The following is a 17,516-nucleotide window of genomic DNA, read 5'->3' as shown; positions in this document are numbered from 1 at the left end:
GACTGAAAAGAAATTAGATCTTTAGAATCATTAGAATGTCCTAAATGCTTCTTGGCTTTCAGTAGCATGAATACTAGTTAGTTGCATTTTGTGTATTTGCTAATTCTATGCAAAAAACTCTGCAAACGCTGTTACTTTTAACCCTGTAAATCATTTAAGTCATTGTTAGTAACAAAATTATTTACATTTCTTTTCTACATTTTAAATCATGCATTGATTGTTATTGATATTATTGTACTTATTGCTGTTACTATTCATATTGTAAATTATGTTTGCAATTATTAAAAAAAACTAAATAAAACAGAGCCAGAAATGGAGCTTGCACATTCAGCAACATAGTTTCACTTTTGTGATTATTATATATGCCTGTTTACAGTATATAAAATGTTACAGTAATAAAATGTAAACTATGTACATAGATTTCTGAGACTGGATTTATATGCAGACAGAAACATGTGGAAAAACCGGAAAAACAAAAGAAACAAAAATGTTACATTTGTACTTCTACTATCTACTATGAGAGCTTGATTCTGCCACAGGAGAAAAAAATTATAGTCATTTAATAAGTCATAATAATGAGCATAGCATATTTTAGTTTTGACTTACTTTTGCTTAATTATGACTTGCTATCTCATAATAATGAGAAGCTGAGTATATCATAATAATAACTTCAAATATAATATAATATAATAATATAATATAATATAATAGGTTTCTCACAATTATGACTTTACATCTCAAAGTATTATAATAATCACTTACTATCTCATAATAATGAGAACGTTTTCTCTTAATTATGGGAAAGTAAATCATAATTATGAGATACAACGTATAATATGAGAAAGAAAGTCATAATCATAAGATACTAAGTTATGTTTATTAGATAGTATCTCATGATTATGAGATTTCAAGTCAAAATTTTGAGATAATAAGTCATCTTTATGAGATGAATCTTAATATGAGACAGCAAGCCAGAAATATGAGATGCTATGTCGTAATTATGAGAAAATATTAAATAAGTCATTAATGTCTAAAATGTCTCATTATTATGATTTACTAAATGGCTATATTTTTTCCAGTGGCAGAAACGGGCTTCCGTTATCTGCTCTACTGTGTCTCATATCGAAACTAAATTCTTATCGTCCATCCCTGATTTGAAGATCAGTGTTGATGTTCAGATCTGCTGGAAATCTGCGGAAATCTGTTACATCCGCTTGCGTCACTTCCTCACCCCAGAAAACATGGCGTTGATTCTAAGGTCAGTGCTCAGTGACTTTAATCTTAACATGCACCTTTTACACTCCAGACCACTTTTGAGAAACGACACTGCGTCTCTATCTTTGCACTTTAGTGAAGTTTTGAAACGCAGGACAGTGTTTTTGGGCTGTTAATGCGAGCGCTGTTTGTCTGCTTGCATAAGGTTAGCTTGTGAGCTAAGTGAGCTGGTAGTCCTCAGTCTGCGTTCGGTCCTTTTATCAGCTTATTGAACATAATAGCCGGTGTGTTTGATGATGCTGATTAAGTATATAATGAATAATTAGCGCGAGAACTCGCGTGCCTGTTCTCTTTGCTTCTGTTGAAAAGTGTGATTAGCTTTTAGCTAACCTAGACAGGCTGCTCAGTTCAGGTCGGACGATTTGCTATAACGTTAACTTTAGCTAGGCTACGTAAATTAATTGTATAGTCTTTAACTGAAATAGAGCCCCGAAAAAATCCTTTGGAAGTCTCCGTTTTCCTTGTTATTTAAAGTTAAACAAGCATGAGTTTTTCTTTTGGCTCTTTATCCCTCTCTCTCTCTAGCTGTTTGACATTGACATTAACTATACGTCACTGTCATTTGCTTCTCTGTGCATATTCGTTAGTCAATCCCAGGTTTCCAGACACGTATTTGACTCTGCCAGTGCAAACAAGACCTACATCAGTACTGTCTTGGTGTAGTACTTGTGTAGTGTCCTGTAGTAAAGCATAGTAATTGTCTGGATTCTCTAAGGTTTTTATAGGGCTCATATACAGAATCCCTGTAGCATTACTGTAGTTCTTTTTTATAACATTTCATAATATTTGATTTTGAACTTTTTAGCCAACATATTGTCATATCTTTATGTGTCTGACACAGTCAGTGGTCTACCAGATCCTCGACAGACTTTTTATTTTGTAAGTTTTGACTTATCTTTCCCGTGCGTGATTTGAGAGCGATTGTTACTCCTAACATTGTACTCCTCTTTTGAGTCTTGGTTCCTCTCAGTCCTCCTCATACTTGCAGGGAGTTTTTTGCTGTCATTCTTGGTCATTAGAGCTCTGGATTTAAAATAAAATAGAATTGAATTCCACATTTTGCCACATTTATGAGAAACTGTAACACCAGAGGTCATTCACTATTAAAAGTCTTTCTGTAGCATTATCTATAATTTGGGTCTGGTAGAGTGGCTCACAGAGTGTCCTCAAGCAGAGTAATGACATCTGTGTAAATGTTTCTCCAGTCCACCACACTTGAAAGTTTGGTCTTTAAGTGCTTTTTAAGCAGAAGACACTTTAGAAGACACTAAACTTAGCAGTGCTGTTGTTCTGTTGCTGTTGCGGTGGGTATTAGCCTACATGAAGCAGGGTAAATCAAAGTTCAGGACTGTCCAATAGGTGAAAAGGTACAGTACATATTCTTTCAGATAGCAGACTTTGGTCTTAACATATCCATATCTCCTGAACAACCCACTAGGACTGTTTTATGGCTTTATTTAATTGCATTATTAATGGGACTAATATATTTGTTTTTTGCCTGTCCACTAGGACGGTGGCCCGGCAGGGGCTATGTTCATCACGGACACAGTTCAGTCTGCTCTATAGGCAGTGAGTATTGTTTGGTTGGATGTGTGTTTGGATGTGTGTTTATCCTTGCACTATTGAATCCTGTTCCAGTTGGCAAGTTTCTTTACTTACGTTTGAATAGGTGTAGTCCAGATGGTCACTGGAAAGTGCTATAGATAAACAAATGAGGCCGATTTGAGATAAACGAAATATAAATATTAGCAGTAGAAATATCTGACCTCACAACAAATTCTATTTGATTATGATTCTTTAGTAAACAAATCAATGAATCAAGAAATCTCAGATTGAAAAATGATTTGAATCAGTTTGATTGAGTACATTTGGTAGAATTCAGAATTTTTTTAAGGATACATAAATTATACAAATACGGTTGGAGGAATGATTTACACAAAAGACAAGGAAAAAATTGAAAATAGCCCAAGAATGATTTTTTTGATCAAAAAATGAGCACTAGAGATAACACTATTTCTTTTTTGATACAGATACCAATATTAAAAGCTTGGGTATTGGCCAGTACTGATCCAATATTTTTTCTTCAAAAGCTACTAGCTTTAAAAAAAAAATCTAAACAGTTCACTTAGGATGAGCATTTAAAACTACTCAAACACTTTGTAACCTCACAGGAAGATATATAAAGCTAACATCACATCATGCGATGTGTGTCCTATTATTAGGATAGATTTGTTGCAGGACTTATTTTTTCCTCCGATGTCCAGCATTTTATGCTGATATCAGTCTGATACTGGTGCCATCTCTAGTGCACACATTACTGAATATTATTATAATCTATTTTTATTTATTCTATTTCTCCAAAATCAAACTAATTGAATTGCCACCTTCACACTGATACATTGATGCATTTTTACATCCCTAATAGATTTTATTATGTTCAATAGACAATATTTACCACATTGGTTGACTAACAGGGCAACCCAGTTTTGAGAAACAGGACCATGTATGTCTGTTCATTACTATATGTTTGGGATTGTGTAGTATATTTACAATTAAAGGTGCAGTGTGTAAGATTTAGGGAGTATACAAAACCATGTTTTCACTAGTGTTCAATCACCTGTCACTATGAATTGTTGTATTTTCATTAGCTTAGAATAAGCCCTTTACAGGCTCTAGAGAGTACCTTACACGTTTTAACATTAAAGTGGCAGCTTAAATTGGGTGGTGCCAAAGCACCGGTTGGCAGACGTAGAAAGAAAAAGAATCAGTAGTTGCTACTGGTGCTGGCTAACGGTTATGTGTTTTGAGAAGCTTGAGAAGCCAAATTTTGACAAATAGAGTGTTAAACTTACTATTTAACACAAGAAAAAGCAAGGAATTCTCATCGTCAAGGAAGCAGCATACGTTCTACTACATACTTGGAAAGGGAGGGCCGAGGGAGGGATATTCTGTTGGTTGCAGTCTGCAACCTCCTCGCTAGATGCCACTAAATCTTACACACTGCACCTTTAATTGTAGGTTAGTAGTAGTAGTAGTAGTTGTAGTCGTAGTACACTGTACTCTATTACATGTTGTCTGATGAACTGTGTGTTTATGTATGTTTGTCACAAAACAACTTTTAAAGGATCACACCAACACAGTGTATGCTCTGTTGTATGTGTTCAGTGCTGTTCCCATGGGAACTTCAGCAAAAGAGGAGATGAACAGATTCTGGGAAAAAAATACTCGACTCAACAGACCCCTGTCTCCCCATATATCCATCTATAGGTAAGAGAGAGAGTGTGTGTGTATGTGTGTGTGTGTGTGTGTAAGAGAGAGAGAAGAGGAGTGTAAGATCAGTCCTGAAAAAATCTGGAAAAGACAATTCAGACATGGCAGAAAGTTACTGGATCGATGCTAACAATAATAGCTTAATAGCTTAGTATCGTAATGTTCTCGCCTAACATGGTGGTCTTACAGTGGTGACACTGCTGTTTCGAAGTTATGAAGACTGGTCCTCAACGAGTTGCGATGGGAATTTTAAACATTTCAGCTATTTGAATATCTGCTTTTTATGTAAACAAATTAGACTTGAATATCCCAGTGAGAACATACAGAAAATATTGAATATTGTTTTGAATGAAAAACACAAACAAAGAAGGTTTTATTTTCAATTACTGCATGAAGCTAGCTAAAGGTGGGCTATATGATGACATGTTACTGCGATAAAAATTCTGGGTATCGTCAGTATTTCTATGACACGGAACAACTGCATGTGTCATAAAAAGAGAGATTTAGACTAATTGGAGAGCGTGTAAACAACAACCAGTGTATAGAAACTGACTGCATACTAACAAGAAGCTGATTAGATGGCAGCCTATTATGGCTTTATCTTATTAATTAATTGTACCACTTGTTTAATTTTCTTTCTCTTGTTCCTTTATGAATAGTTTATTTTTTACATATGGTGAGGGGCGGGGGCGGTGTTGTTGTAAAGAAAAGCTACCTGTTAGTTCTCTCTGTTACTCAGTGTAATGCTGTTATAATTGATAATTGCTATTATCAACATGGATATTTTTAAACTGGAAGCCCAGGACAATACAGAGCCCATATCATGGAAAACCAGGTTCTCCTCACTTATAATGAGAGAGTTTGATGTAGGGTGTAAACCAGGCATGACAAACTGAGTTCCTTGTTGGCCAAAGTGTTGTGGAATTATGCTTTTACCCTCATCTACCACCCTGAATTCAGTTCATGAAGGCCTTGCTAATTATCTGATAAGTTGAATCAGGTGTGTTTAATGAGGCAGTGTCCTGAAGTTTGCGGTGTTTTGGCCCATGTGGACTGGAGTCTGACGCATGTGATGTGAACCCTGTGAAATGTTTAAAATGTGTCATTCACTCTCCAGTCCATACAGTCTGTATATGGAAACTAAACTGCAAAAAATAGCCTGTTTTGGAATCACTGCTTCTATCTTGTCACGAAAACCAACTCATTTAAGTATGTATGCCTATTCAGTCTATAGTAGTTTAGCTCTGTCCATTCATGCTGAAGGTAAAAGGAGTGTTTCAGAGCAGAGGTCATTTATGTATCTCAGTCTTAAAGGTACAGTAAAAAAGCCTGTTTAATTATATGGGATACAGAGGATTTGGAAAATGGTCATGCAAAAATTAGTTAGTACAAAAACCACACAGTCATCACAGGAGGGGGAAGTAAAATAGAACAAAAATTTACACTATTAAAGATGGTTCTTCAAGGGTTCTTTAGTAAAGACAGTGGTTCTATCTAGAACCATAAACACTCAAAGAACCATTTGCATGCTTTTTGCATCATGAAATGGTTCTTCAGATTGATGGACAGTGTGTTGTATATAGTTCTATGTAGAACCTTTTTAACAAGGGTTCTAGGTAGCACCAAAAAAGGGTTCTTCTAGCTGTGGCTGGTGTCTTCAGTGTTGAACTGTTTTGAAGAGGAAGTGTAAACTGGGCAGTATCTGCAGCTCCAGTGTTTCTGCTGTGTTTAAACTAGCTGTTACTAAAATAGTAAAATGTGGATGCCTGGCTAGAGACTGTTTTCTGCTGCTTGCTGTGAGCAACATGTCGCCAAAATCATGTACTAAATACACTCTCACAGTTTCTCTCTTGAGTCGTGACCAGTTAAAACTCTCATAGAAATGTTGTGCTGTGCTGACTGCACTTGCAGTTTTACTTCAAAACAGGGATCTAAAACAATGGCTGGAATGTGTGTATCTGTTCATTTGTGGAATAGAAATTTGAAATATTATAATTTTGAAGGACTTCAAGTCATTGTTAAATACCAGCATCATTTTTTTAAATACCACCCAAACGTATATCATATTAGTCATTTGATACATTTAACTGCAACCATTTGTGTTATTTAATTGAAGACTTTTGAATTGTAGTGTAAAACAAAGAAGTGAGTTGTGCAGATGAACAGTGTCAGGAAACATTACTGAATCATGAGCTCCAAGTCAATCTGAAATCAAAAATGACCTTGTTCGTTCATGTCCCTGGTCATATTAAGCAGCATGTACCAGTGAGGAAAAAATATATTAAAAAATAAAGATAAATGTCTGAACGCTGAATATTTTAAAGCTCTCTTATTTTTTATTAATGCATTTATGCAGTCTTTCAACCTCTGCAGTCTTAATCAGACAAAACATTCATGTGTACACCGCAAGCCTATAGACAGGAGCAGGTTGTGAGGTAGAGGTACAGTGCTGTGAAAAAGTATTTGCCCCCACCTGATTTCTTCTATTTTTGCTAATTTGTCACATTTTAAATGTTTCAGATCATCCAACTAATTTAATATGAGATTAGGACAATATTAGAAAACACAAAATGCAGCTTTTAAATGATCATTCACTTTATTGAAGATGAAGATGCATTCAAAACCTATATCACCCATGTGAAAAAATAATTGTCCCCTAAACCTAATAACTGGTTGTGCCACCCTTGGCAGTAACAATTGCAATCAGATGTTTGCAATAATTTGCGATGAGGCTTTTATATGGCTGTAGAGAAATTTGACCCAATCTTCTTTGCAAAATTATTTTAATTCAGCTACATTGGAGTGCTTTTGAGCTTGAACTGCCCCTTTAAGGTCTTGCCCCAGCATCTCAATGGGATTCAAGTCAGGACTTTGACTCGGCCACTTCAAAACCTTAATTTTGCTTCTTCTGAGCCGTTCAGAGGTGGACTTGCTTGTGTGCTGCAGATCATTGTTCTGCTGCATAACCCAACTACACTTGAGCTTTAGGTCATGAACTGATGGGCATACATTCTCCTTCAGGATTTTCTGGTAGAGAGCAGAATTCATGGTCCGAGTAATTATAACGAGCCTTCCAGGTAATGCAGAAAAAAAGCAGCCCCAGACCATCATATTACCATCGCCATGTTTGACTGTTTGTATGATGTTCTTATGGTGGAATGCGGTGTTAGCTTTACATCAGATGTAACGGCACCCATGTCTTCCAAAAAGTTTGACTGATCACTCCACAGAATATTCCTCAAATCCTTGGGGGTCAGCTAGATATTGTTTGACAAATGCGAAATGAGCCTCAGTGTTCTGTTTGGTCATCAGTGTTTTGCACCTTGCAGCTCTCCCATGGATGCCAGTTTTGCTCAGTGTCTTTCTTTTTGTGGAATCGTATACATTGACCTTAACTGAGGCAAGTGAGGCCTGTAGTTCTTTATATGTTCATCTGCGTTCTTTCGTGATGACCCGGATGAGTCGTCGATGAGGTCTTGGTGAAATTTTGGTAGGCCGGCCACACCTGAGCAGGTTCACTACTGTTCCAAGCTTTCTCCGTTTGTGGGTAATAGCTCTCACTGTGGTTCGCTGGAGTCAGAGAGCCATAGCAATGGCTTTGTAACCTTTTCCGATAGATTTCAATGACTTTGTTTCACATATGTATTTGAATCTCTTTAGAATGCTGCATCATGTGCTGCTTTTTGAGTAATCACGTCTGGGTTTGGCTCATGAAATTGAACCCAATAGTCAATTGAATTTGGTTAACTACCCTCTGCTATCATTGAGTGAAAATGCTCAGCTACTTCAGAGGCCCTTCCTGATACCGTGTTTCAGAAAAATCAGAAATAAGTCACGTTACTGAAGGAAAATGCATTTTAATTTCCAATTCATGTTGCCTTTAAAGATCAATCACTCTCTCTATTTGCAAAATATTGTTGCAATATAACTTTATGCACCCTGTGACCACAATTAACACATTCCCTTCTGTATGGCACGATTATTTCATGAACTCTGTGGTCAGCTTTTCTTTCTGCCTGAGCAAGGGCATTGTATTTTGGTGTTGTGGTTAGCTGAAGGCATGCTTTGTGTGCTTTGTTTGGAACAGATCAATACTGATGGGTGTTTTAAGTGGGTATTATGCCTTTAAGCCGTTTATAAATAATTACAAGATAAAGAAATTGAACTGAGTAATTGAGTTGTTCATTGTTCCCCTTTTAACTTTTGACAGTCGTTGAAAAAGACTTGCATTCACTTGATGCTCATGAAAATGAGAGTAATTCTGGCATTTCGTTTTCATCTTTTCATCTATTGAATATGAAGCAATTACAATCTTGTTAGATTTTTGTCATGTGGTGTGTGTAACATTTTTTTTTTCATCGTTATGGTAACATGCCAGGAGCCAGGGTTACTATGGTAACTGTGTCTTGCAGGTGGTCAATCCCCATGGCGATGTCAATCACTCACAGAGGAACGGGAATAGCTCTCACTGGAGGTAAAACACACACACACACATGCACATGCACACATACACTCACATATGCATACATACATCCATACAGATATAAAGTACTGTGCAAAAGTTTTAGCCATCTGAAAAAAATTGCTTTTATGGCTGTTGGAATAAATCTCCATTTTTGTCTTTTTTTCCCAACATAATTTGAAAATGACTTTTAATTGGGTTTAAATTTCACAACAAAATCTTGCTAAATTAACTTATATTTAAAAAGTACTTTAATTTTTTTGTCTAGTTTGAAAAACAAAGTTTGGTTGCAGATTTCTCTCCAGCATGCTTGATTTAACTTAATGGTCCGATTAATTATAACGAGCCTTCCAGGTAATGCAGAAAAAAAGCAGCCCCAGACCATCATACTACCACTGCCATGTTTGACTGTTTGTATGATGTTCTTATGGTGGAATGCGGTGTTAGCTTTACATCAGATGTAACGGCACCCATGTCTTCCAAAAAGTTTGACTGATCACTCCACAGAATATTATCCTCAAATCCTTGGGGGTCAGCTAGATATTGTTTGACAAATGCGAGACGAGCCTGTGTGTTCTGTTTGGTCATCAGTGTTTTGCACCTTGCAGCTCTCCCATGGATGCCAGTTTTGCTCAGTGTCTTTCTTTTTGTGGAATCGTATACACTGACCTTAACTGAGGCCTGTAGTTCTTTATATGTTCATCTGCGTTCTTTCGTGATGACCCGGATGAGTCTTGAACTAAATCTTGCAAAATTAACTTATATTTAAAAAGTACTTTAATTTTTTTGTCTAGTTTGAAAAACAAAGTTTGGTTGCAGATTTCTCTCCAGCATGCTTGATTTAACTTAATGAAGCACTGATTAGACAAACAATTTCTTTGCTGATAACTACAAATAATACTGCTGCTGTTAAGAGAAGTTTGGAAATGGTCAAATGAATACATTAACCTACATAAAATCAGTAAATCAATCATAATATTATTGTTTTTCTGTGCAAATAAACGAGTACTACCCAGATAAACGATTTTTCATGTCAGGTGCCTAAACCTTTTGCACAGTAGTACATGCGTGTGTGTGAATGTATGTATGTCTGTCTATCTACATATATACACTCACCAAGCACTTTACTAGGCACACCTCCTTGTTTCTGTACTCATTGTCCATTTTATCAGCTCCACTTACCATATAGGTGCACTTAGTTCTACAATTACAGACTGTAGTCCATCAGTTTCTCTGCATACTTTGTTAGCCCCTTTTACCCTGTTCTTCAATGGTCAGGACCCCCACTGGACCACCACAGAGCAGATATTATTTGGTGGTGGATCATGTCTACATAATTAAATTTTTTCAAGCAGTGACACTGATGTGGTGGTGGTGTGTTAGTGTGTGTTGCGCTGGTACAAGTTTATCAGACACAGCAGTGCTGCTGGAGTTTTTAAACACCTCAGTGTCACTGCTGGACTGAGAATAGTCCAACAGCGTTAAAGGTTTCAATTCAGTTGCAGTGATTTTAGAATGCTAGAATCAATTATAATAAATTACAATAATATTCAGTAAAGTTTATCCTCATTTTAGGCACAAATAAAATTCTCTGTGTGTTTTTAAATATACCCCCCCCCAAAAAAAAGATGCTGTGTTGTTTTTTATTGTCTACTTTTCTGTATGATTTAAGGATTCAGAACAATTTGCAACTGATACAAAATTGAAAATTTATTTTTGTTTATAATAGTATGTCTGGAAAATCCAGTTAAAAAAAAAAGTTCTCTACAAAGGACAAAAAAATGGCTGCGTTCCTCTACTGTAGGGGTGCTGAGTCCTGATCCTGGAGATCTGCTACACTGGAACGTTCACCTGGCTCCAAAATTCAGATCCCCATGAAATTAGGTTAGAGCTAACATTAGGTTAGAGCTAAAGTCTGCATGGTGATAGATCTCCAGGGCCGGGATTGAGCACCCCTGCACTACTGTGTCAATAGTTCCTCCAGTCAAATATGTAAATTAAGTGTATTTTTTTTAATAATTATAAATTATTCAATAAGTGAAACCAACTTTAACTGGTTAGCCATGTCCTGCTGTCTGGCAGCATTAGCTCACATTAATTTTTTATGTGATGTTTGCTTTTTTGCTAATTGTGCTGTCTGTTGCAGGTATTTCTGCCTTTGCATTGGCTGCGCTGGTGTTGCCGGGCAGTTTTCCCCATTACCTGGACCTGATCCACTCCCTGTCCTTTGGTCCTGCTCTTATCACCGCTTCCAAATTTGCTGTGTCCTTCCCTGTGGCTTATCATACTTTTAATGGCATCCGTCACCTGGTAAGCACATACACATGATCATCAGCAAAGCTGCCCAATCACAGCAGCGTTGTCCTTATATTACCTCATTTTCATAAAAACCTACACGCACACATACATATACATACATCACCACCACATTTCCCCTGCGGACACGTGCACCTGCATAATTCTCTCCCCGACAAATGTAGCTACATGTCTTTTGGTGAAGAATAAGAGCAGTTCTAGCCAGAGGGACCTCTTAGTATGATCTTATTTGCATAATGCTAACTGACCCCTTCTACCTTCCATTTGTTATTAGCAACATTAGCGTTTTCAGGTGAAGCCTTTGTTATAGGCTGGCATAAAGCTACCAAAGTAGCTTCAATATGAGAGCAGGTCTTTTGAGTCGACGCTATAAAATGACATGCAATAATTACGCTTCTTACTTTAATCCAGCCAGAACTGCACTGGCAAGCCGTGACATTTATTTTATTACAAAAATGAAACATGCGTAGGCTTGGAATTGCTTTAAAATTATGTGAGATGGGTCAATATTTAATCATAGATATTGGACATTTATTAATTTAGAGTTCATCAATCTCTCTTTCTCTCTTTTAGTCATGGGATGTGGGTAAGGGCTTGAAGATCCCTGAGATCTATCGCTCTGGCTACATCGTTATCACTCTGTCCATCCTCACCTCTCTCGCCCTGACTGCACTCTGAACACGGGAGAGAGAAGAAGTAGAAGAAAAGAGATGAAGAATGCCAGCTGGGAAAGCGAGAGAAGTTTTTGTTTGTTTGTTTTTGTGTGTCTTGTCTTGAGATGGTCCTTATGGCTCTCATTAATACAATAAATTAAGAAATTTATCTACATGAGCTGTTGTGTGCTTCCTTTAATAAACAAACATTTTCTGTTTATTAACTAACGTAAAGGCCACCGTTAAAGCAGAATTTCACACATTTAGCAAAATGTCTACATAACTAAATGGTAAACAAAGTCTTTCAGGGTGGTTTGATCTGAAACAGTTCATTCTAGGGAAACTTGCTGACTCGCTGAATTGTTCACAGTGATGGTGATAGGAACCAGATGTCTGAAAAGTTGAATGCCTCTAAAAGCTCCCTTACAGAAAGTTACTACATGAAATGGTAATGAATGGAGAGGTGCATGTATAAAGGGTGTTAAGTAGTATGCAAGAGTATAATAGTAAATAATATGCAAAGAAATTTAGTTTTTCTCAGATTTATCACTGTTTATTATTACAGATATTATGTATCATTGCTGTTTGGAGCAAAACTTCATCTCCAAATGGGCTGCTGTACAAAAGAAAGAAAAACGTTCTTAACTTTGGATGGAAGTTAATGCAGAAATTATTTATTCCAAGTAATTTCGGACAATTCAACAAAGAAATGTTGAGATAACACACACGGCAGCTGGTATTTTCAGATTAGGTCAAACAATGAGAAAAGACATCAAAAATAGACATACAAAGCTTTTTCCTGACGGTGACGATATAAAAATACGTGTTGGTTCACTGAATGTTTTTGATAATAGATACAATGGCTGTATTTGTCTTGTAGACATCATGACCCCTGGTTCCCACCACAAACACTATAAAGAAATGCGTATGTAAGTTTCTCTGAAATGCACCATCTCAGCTCAAAACCTTCTGAATGACTTTGTTTACACCTCAGAGTGAATTATGTGGACATTTTGAAAAATCAGTGGAATTGCCCTTCAGTGGCATCTATTACATGAAATTGTAACAAATATGTTGCGTGACGGCTGACACATCGTTCCCCTGTAACATGTTGTGTAATATGGCTACTGTGCACTATATGTCCAAAAGTTTGTAGACACCTGCTCATCCAACGCTTCTTCTGAAATCAAAGGTGTTAATAGGGAGTTTGTTTCCTTTTGCTGCAGTAACAGCCTCTACTCTTCAGGGAAGTCTTTCCACTAGATTGGAACATTGGAACATTGCAGTGAGGATTTTATTGCATGCAGAGAATGAGCATTAGTGAGGTCAGGTACTGATGTTATTCCAGGTTTTTGCTGTTATTAATTCTGGATCATAAATTTCCCTCCAACTCATCTCAAAGGTTTTAGTGGTGCTCCATTGCTCAAAAACCGCTGTTCCACTGCTCCATAGGTCAATGCTGGGGGGCTTTATACCCCTTTAGCTTATGCTTGGTATTGGGCATGATAACCTTAGGCACATATGCAGCTACTTCTGTTCTATTGGGAGTGATTTTCTGTGGAGATTTTTCAAGCTGGGTGTGCACAGTTGAACACGTGTGTCAGCGATGGGTGCAGTTTAGAGTAGCTCAATTCATTAATAAGAAGAGGTGTCCGGATGCTTTAGGACAACGTATTTCCAGATATAAAGTTTTATTGCAGCATTATGAAATACTAAGTATTCTGGTGAATAAGCACTTTCTTTAATTCTCCACCAAGACATTCACAGTGATGCTTGTGCATTTTGTCAAATCACTGAAGGGAACCTTTATTTTACTAGGGAATGGTGGCTGAGAAACATGTCCTCATTTACAAGCATGGCCTCGAGCAGGAGAATAGGGTGAAGTGGGTTGCACTCCTGGGTCAGGTGCCTTGCTTAAGGGCACAACAACAGCTGTGCTGAGTAAGCAAGAACATTACAAACGGCAGCCGTCCAGTGCAAGGTCCATTTCCTGCAGTGCCCACTTGGGATCAAACCTGCTAGTCAGCAGCCCTAATCACCAAGTTACTTACCTGAACACAGCAGGTATTCAAGATTTTTAAATGTTCCTAAAAAGGCATTCCTGTGTCATGCTATTTTTTAATCACAATACGAACTAAAATGACCGCAGTTACAGGTCTGCTTCTCATATTTTTCTTACTCACATTGGCCTAAAATATTAAACAGTTCAAATAGCTTAGTCTTTCCTGTAAGTGCCCATTGCCCAGTCAGGTTGGGGCAGTGTAGGTTTATCTGACACTGCATTTAATGTACTTCTTGTTGTAGAAGAGCCTCATTTAGCCACATTTCCAACAGATTTATTTTTCAGGTTTACTCACAGTAGCACTAAAGGCAACCTCATCTGATGAACATGCATGAAGAGATTTCGACAGGGGTGGAAAAAGTAGATAAACTGTACTCAAGTGAAAATATGGGCACTGTATCAAAAGTTTCATACACAAAAGCAACTCGAAATGCTTTTTTTTTTTGCCCTGTAGTATGTTCCCTGTAGAGGTTGTGTTAAAACATTTTCACTCAGAAAATCATCAACAAAAGATATTTACGGTAATATATGTACAAGAAAGTTGATTAAACTTTAAAAATAATTTTTAAAATAATCCAAGTATGGACCCAAACATATATTTGAATGAAAGTCAGAAAGTATCAGTACTTGAACATATTTAGGTATATAATGAAAAAGTAAATATATTAACAAATAAATGAATAGTTTTCTCGATTTGGTGGTCTGTGATGCTGTAGTGTAGGGCAGGCAATTGGGTGGAACTGGTTCGTTCACAAAGAAAAATTAGTATAGTTGTTGGCAGTTTCGTTTTACATTGATATGATCCAGAATCAGAATCACTTAATTATGCCTAATGTTAGACATACAAGGACTGTGTCTTGGTGAATGCACACATGTATGACATGTAACATACTGAACAGACCAGACAACCACAGACTATTAACAGCACACATAGCAGACAGTTTTGGGCCAAATCCAGCTTCCTACATGGGTGTAGGTTGACTACCGGGCAGATGTTAGATATGCAGTCCAAAATAGTGCCAGATGCCAGGCAGCTTTATACAGTTTTGCCTTGTGTCTACATTTGGGGGCCAATTCTGGCATGAATGTTGTAGACCAAGAATGTATTGGGCCAGAACTGGAAAATACTTAAATAAGGGACAAAAAAGAATAAGTATAGTAAAGAATTAACATAGTGAATAATAAAGAGCCAGTGTGAAAGGAACTAAAGAGTTGAACATTTGAACATGTACATATGTGCAGCATCTCAGTGTCTAATGAGACATATAATAACTGTTATGTACAGTACATTACAAAATGATATCAACATTTGAAAAAGAAATGCACATTTTGTGGAAGGTCTTTATACTAGATGCAGAAACATTGCTGTGAGGATTTGATTGCCTTCAGTCTCAAGAGCATTAGTGAGGTCAGGTACTGACGTTGGATCATTAGATTCTGGATCACAAGTGCCTTTCCAGCTTATATGAAAGGTACTGGATGGAGCTCCATCACTCCAGAGAAAACAGTTCCACTGCTCCACAGCCCAGTGCTGGGGGTGAGCATTATACCCCTCTAGCTGATGCTTGCCTTTGAGCATAGTGGCCTCAGGTTCAAGTGCAGCTGCTCTAGAGTGTCACATCCTATTGGCAGTGTATTTCTATTGAGATTATTCAAGCTGGACATATAAAACCTTTTATAATTATATTACAAAATGATATGAACATTTGTACAGTTGTGCAAATGAGCATTACATTACAGGAGGAGTTATACTGTAATACAATAAGGGACGTTTGGTGTTTCCTGTATAAGTGAAAGGTGTGCACTGTGGTTTAAGAGCGCTACAGCTGTTAGCATGTCTGGTTTTGTAGCATGTGCTAGTTTTGATGGCCCTGAATCTTCTACAACAGGGAAATGACTGGAGGGTGATGTCCAGGATGAGAAGGTCAGCTGTGATGGTTGGATATTTTTAATAAATTATAATAAATTAAAATGCGGAATTTTGTCTTGAAAATGAAAAAGCTATTTGAGAACTGTAATGAGTTCTAAATGAAAATATTAGGAACTCTTAGGAATGTAACTGAGTGAGAGTACAAGCATTTAATTTGATTAATACTCGAGTACAAATCTTCCAGACTTCAGTATTATAACGAAGTATAATCAATTAAACATTTTTCACTCCTGGAGTTTGTTAAATTACAGAGCCCCTAAGGTGACATTGTGATTTTGTTTTTAATAAGACTTTCTCTTAACTCTTAGCCTCAATATATTTATTCGTGGCCTCAATATATTAGTTTGTGGCCTCATTATATTAATTTGTGGCCTCAATATAGTAATATGTGGCCTCAATGTAGTAATTTGTGGCCTCGGTTTGTTCATTTATGGCCTAATTATAGTAATTTGTGGTCTCAATATAGTGATTTGTGGCCTAAAGGTATTCATTTGCGGCCTCAATATAGTAATATGTGGCCTCAATTTGTTAATTTGTGACCTAAATATAGTAATTTGGGTCTTCAATAAAGTGATTTGTGGTCTCTATATATTAGTTTGTGGCCTCAATATATTTATTCGTGGCCTCAGTATAGTAGTTTGTGACCTCAATGTAGTAATTTGTGGCCTCAATATATTAATTTGTGGCAAAGCCTTATTATAAAATAATCACCGTGTCACCTTAGGGGCTCTGTATTAAATCAACATGCAAATCTATTTTTTCTTGTACAGCCTAATGTTGGACTAAAGCAGATTTAGTTCAGAGGCAAGCAAATCTCCTTTTTGTCCTCCCTGCCAGAGTGAGCGACATCATCATCCGGCCTCCATTCGCACAAAACAGTGGAATCCAGCGAGATCATTTTAATTTTACAGCGTCTCAAAGCAGATATTGCAATAAATGATAAATTATTGCATGAAAATTAGCGTGTCTTCTAGCGTCTCTGGCTAAATCTCAATTGGCTCCCTAAACCCTATTCACTCCCTATATAGTGCACTGCATAGGGGAATGAAAAATGACTTCTACATCCAAATAGTGCAGTAACCTTTAGCTGGAGAGTCGTACAGCCTATAGTTGAATATAAATCGCATTCTATTCGACATATGATGCACGATATGAGTGTAGAAGTCGCTATTTCATGACTTATATAGTACACTAGGTAGGGAGCAGAGAGCCATTTGAGATTGAGCCTGTTTTCTGAGCTGCCGAAACGAAGTCTATCCCGAGTAGATTAAATCCTTGAACTATGTGGAAACTGCAGCTCTTTTAAACGCAAAACATGTTGCAGTAGCGACAAAAGTAAACGTATGTTTTTGTGAATATTTCCCAGCGCATCGCTTCAGCGCGAGTGCAGTCCGCCATTGCTTCTGAGTGTGAGTCGGTGCTCGGGCGCCCTCTGTCGGCGCGGCGCAGAAATGCAGGTTCAGCGCGCTGGTCCTGATGCTGCAGAGCGGAGGATGCGGATGGAGAATCAGAGATATGAGCTCGCTGAACGACGAATCAGGAGGCCCA

General features: G+C 37.3%; 1 protein-coding gene across 1 annotated transcript; it reads left to right on the top strand.

The window, feature by feature from the left end:
* Nucleotides 1-1,182: 1,182 nt before the first annotated feature.
* On the top strand, nucleotides 1,183-12,151 carry sdhc (succinate dehydrogenase complex, subunit C, integral membrane protein). Its single transcript, XM_036563635.1, has 6 exons — nucleotides 1,183-1,258; nucleotides 2,785-2,844; nucleotides 4,441-4,542; nucleotides 8,958-9,019; nucleotides 11,154-11,317; nucleotides 11,897-12,151. Exons 1-6 carry the CDS (start codon nucleotides 1,242-1,244, stop codon nucleotides 11,999-12,001), a joined length of 510 nt encoding a protein of 169 aa, XP_036419528.1. The 5' UTR covers nucleotides 1,183-1,241; the 3' UTR covers nucleotides 12,002-12,151.
* Nucleotides 12,152-17,516: the final 5,365 nt, after the last annotated feature.

The sequence above is a fragment of the Colossoma macropomum genome, unplaced genomic scaffold (assembly GCF_904425465.1).
Source record: "Colossoma macropomum unplaced genomic scaffold, Colossoma_macropomum, whole genome shotgun sequence".
NCBI classification, from domain to species: domain Eukaryota; kingdom Metazoa; phylum Chordata; class Actinopteri; order Characiformes; family Serrasalmidae; genus Colossoma; species Colossoma macropomum.
This window is presented reverse-complemented; position numbering and strand designations above follow the sequence as displayed.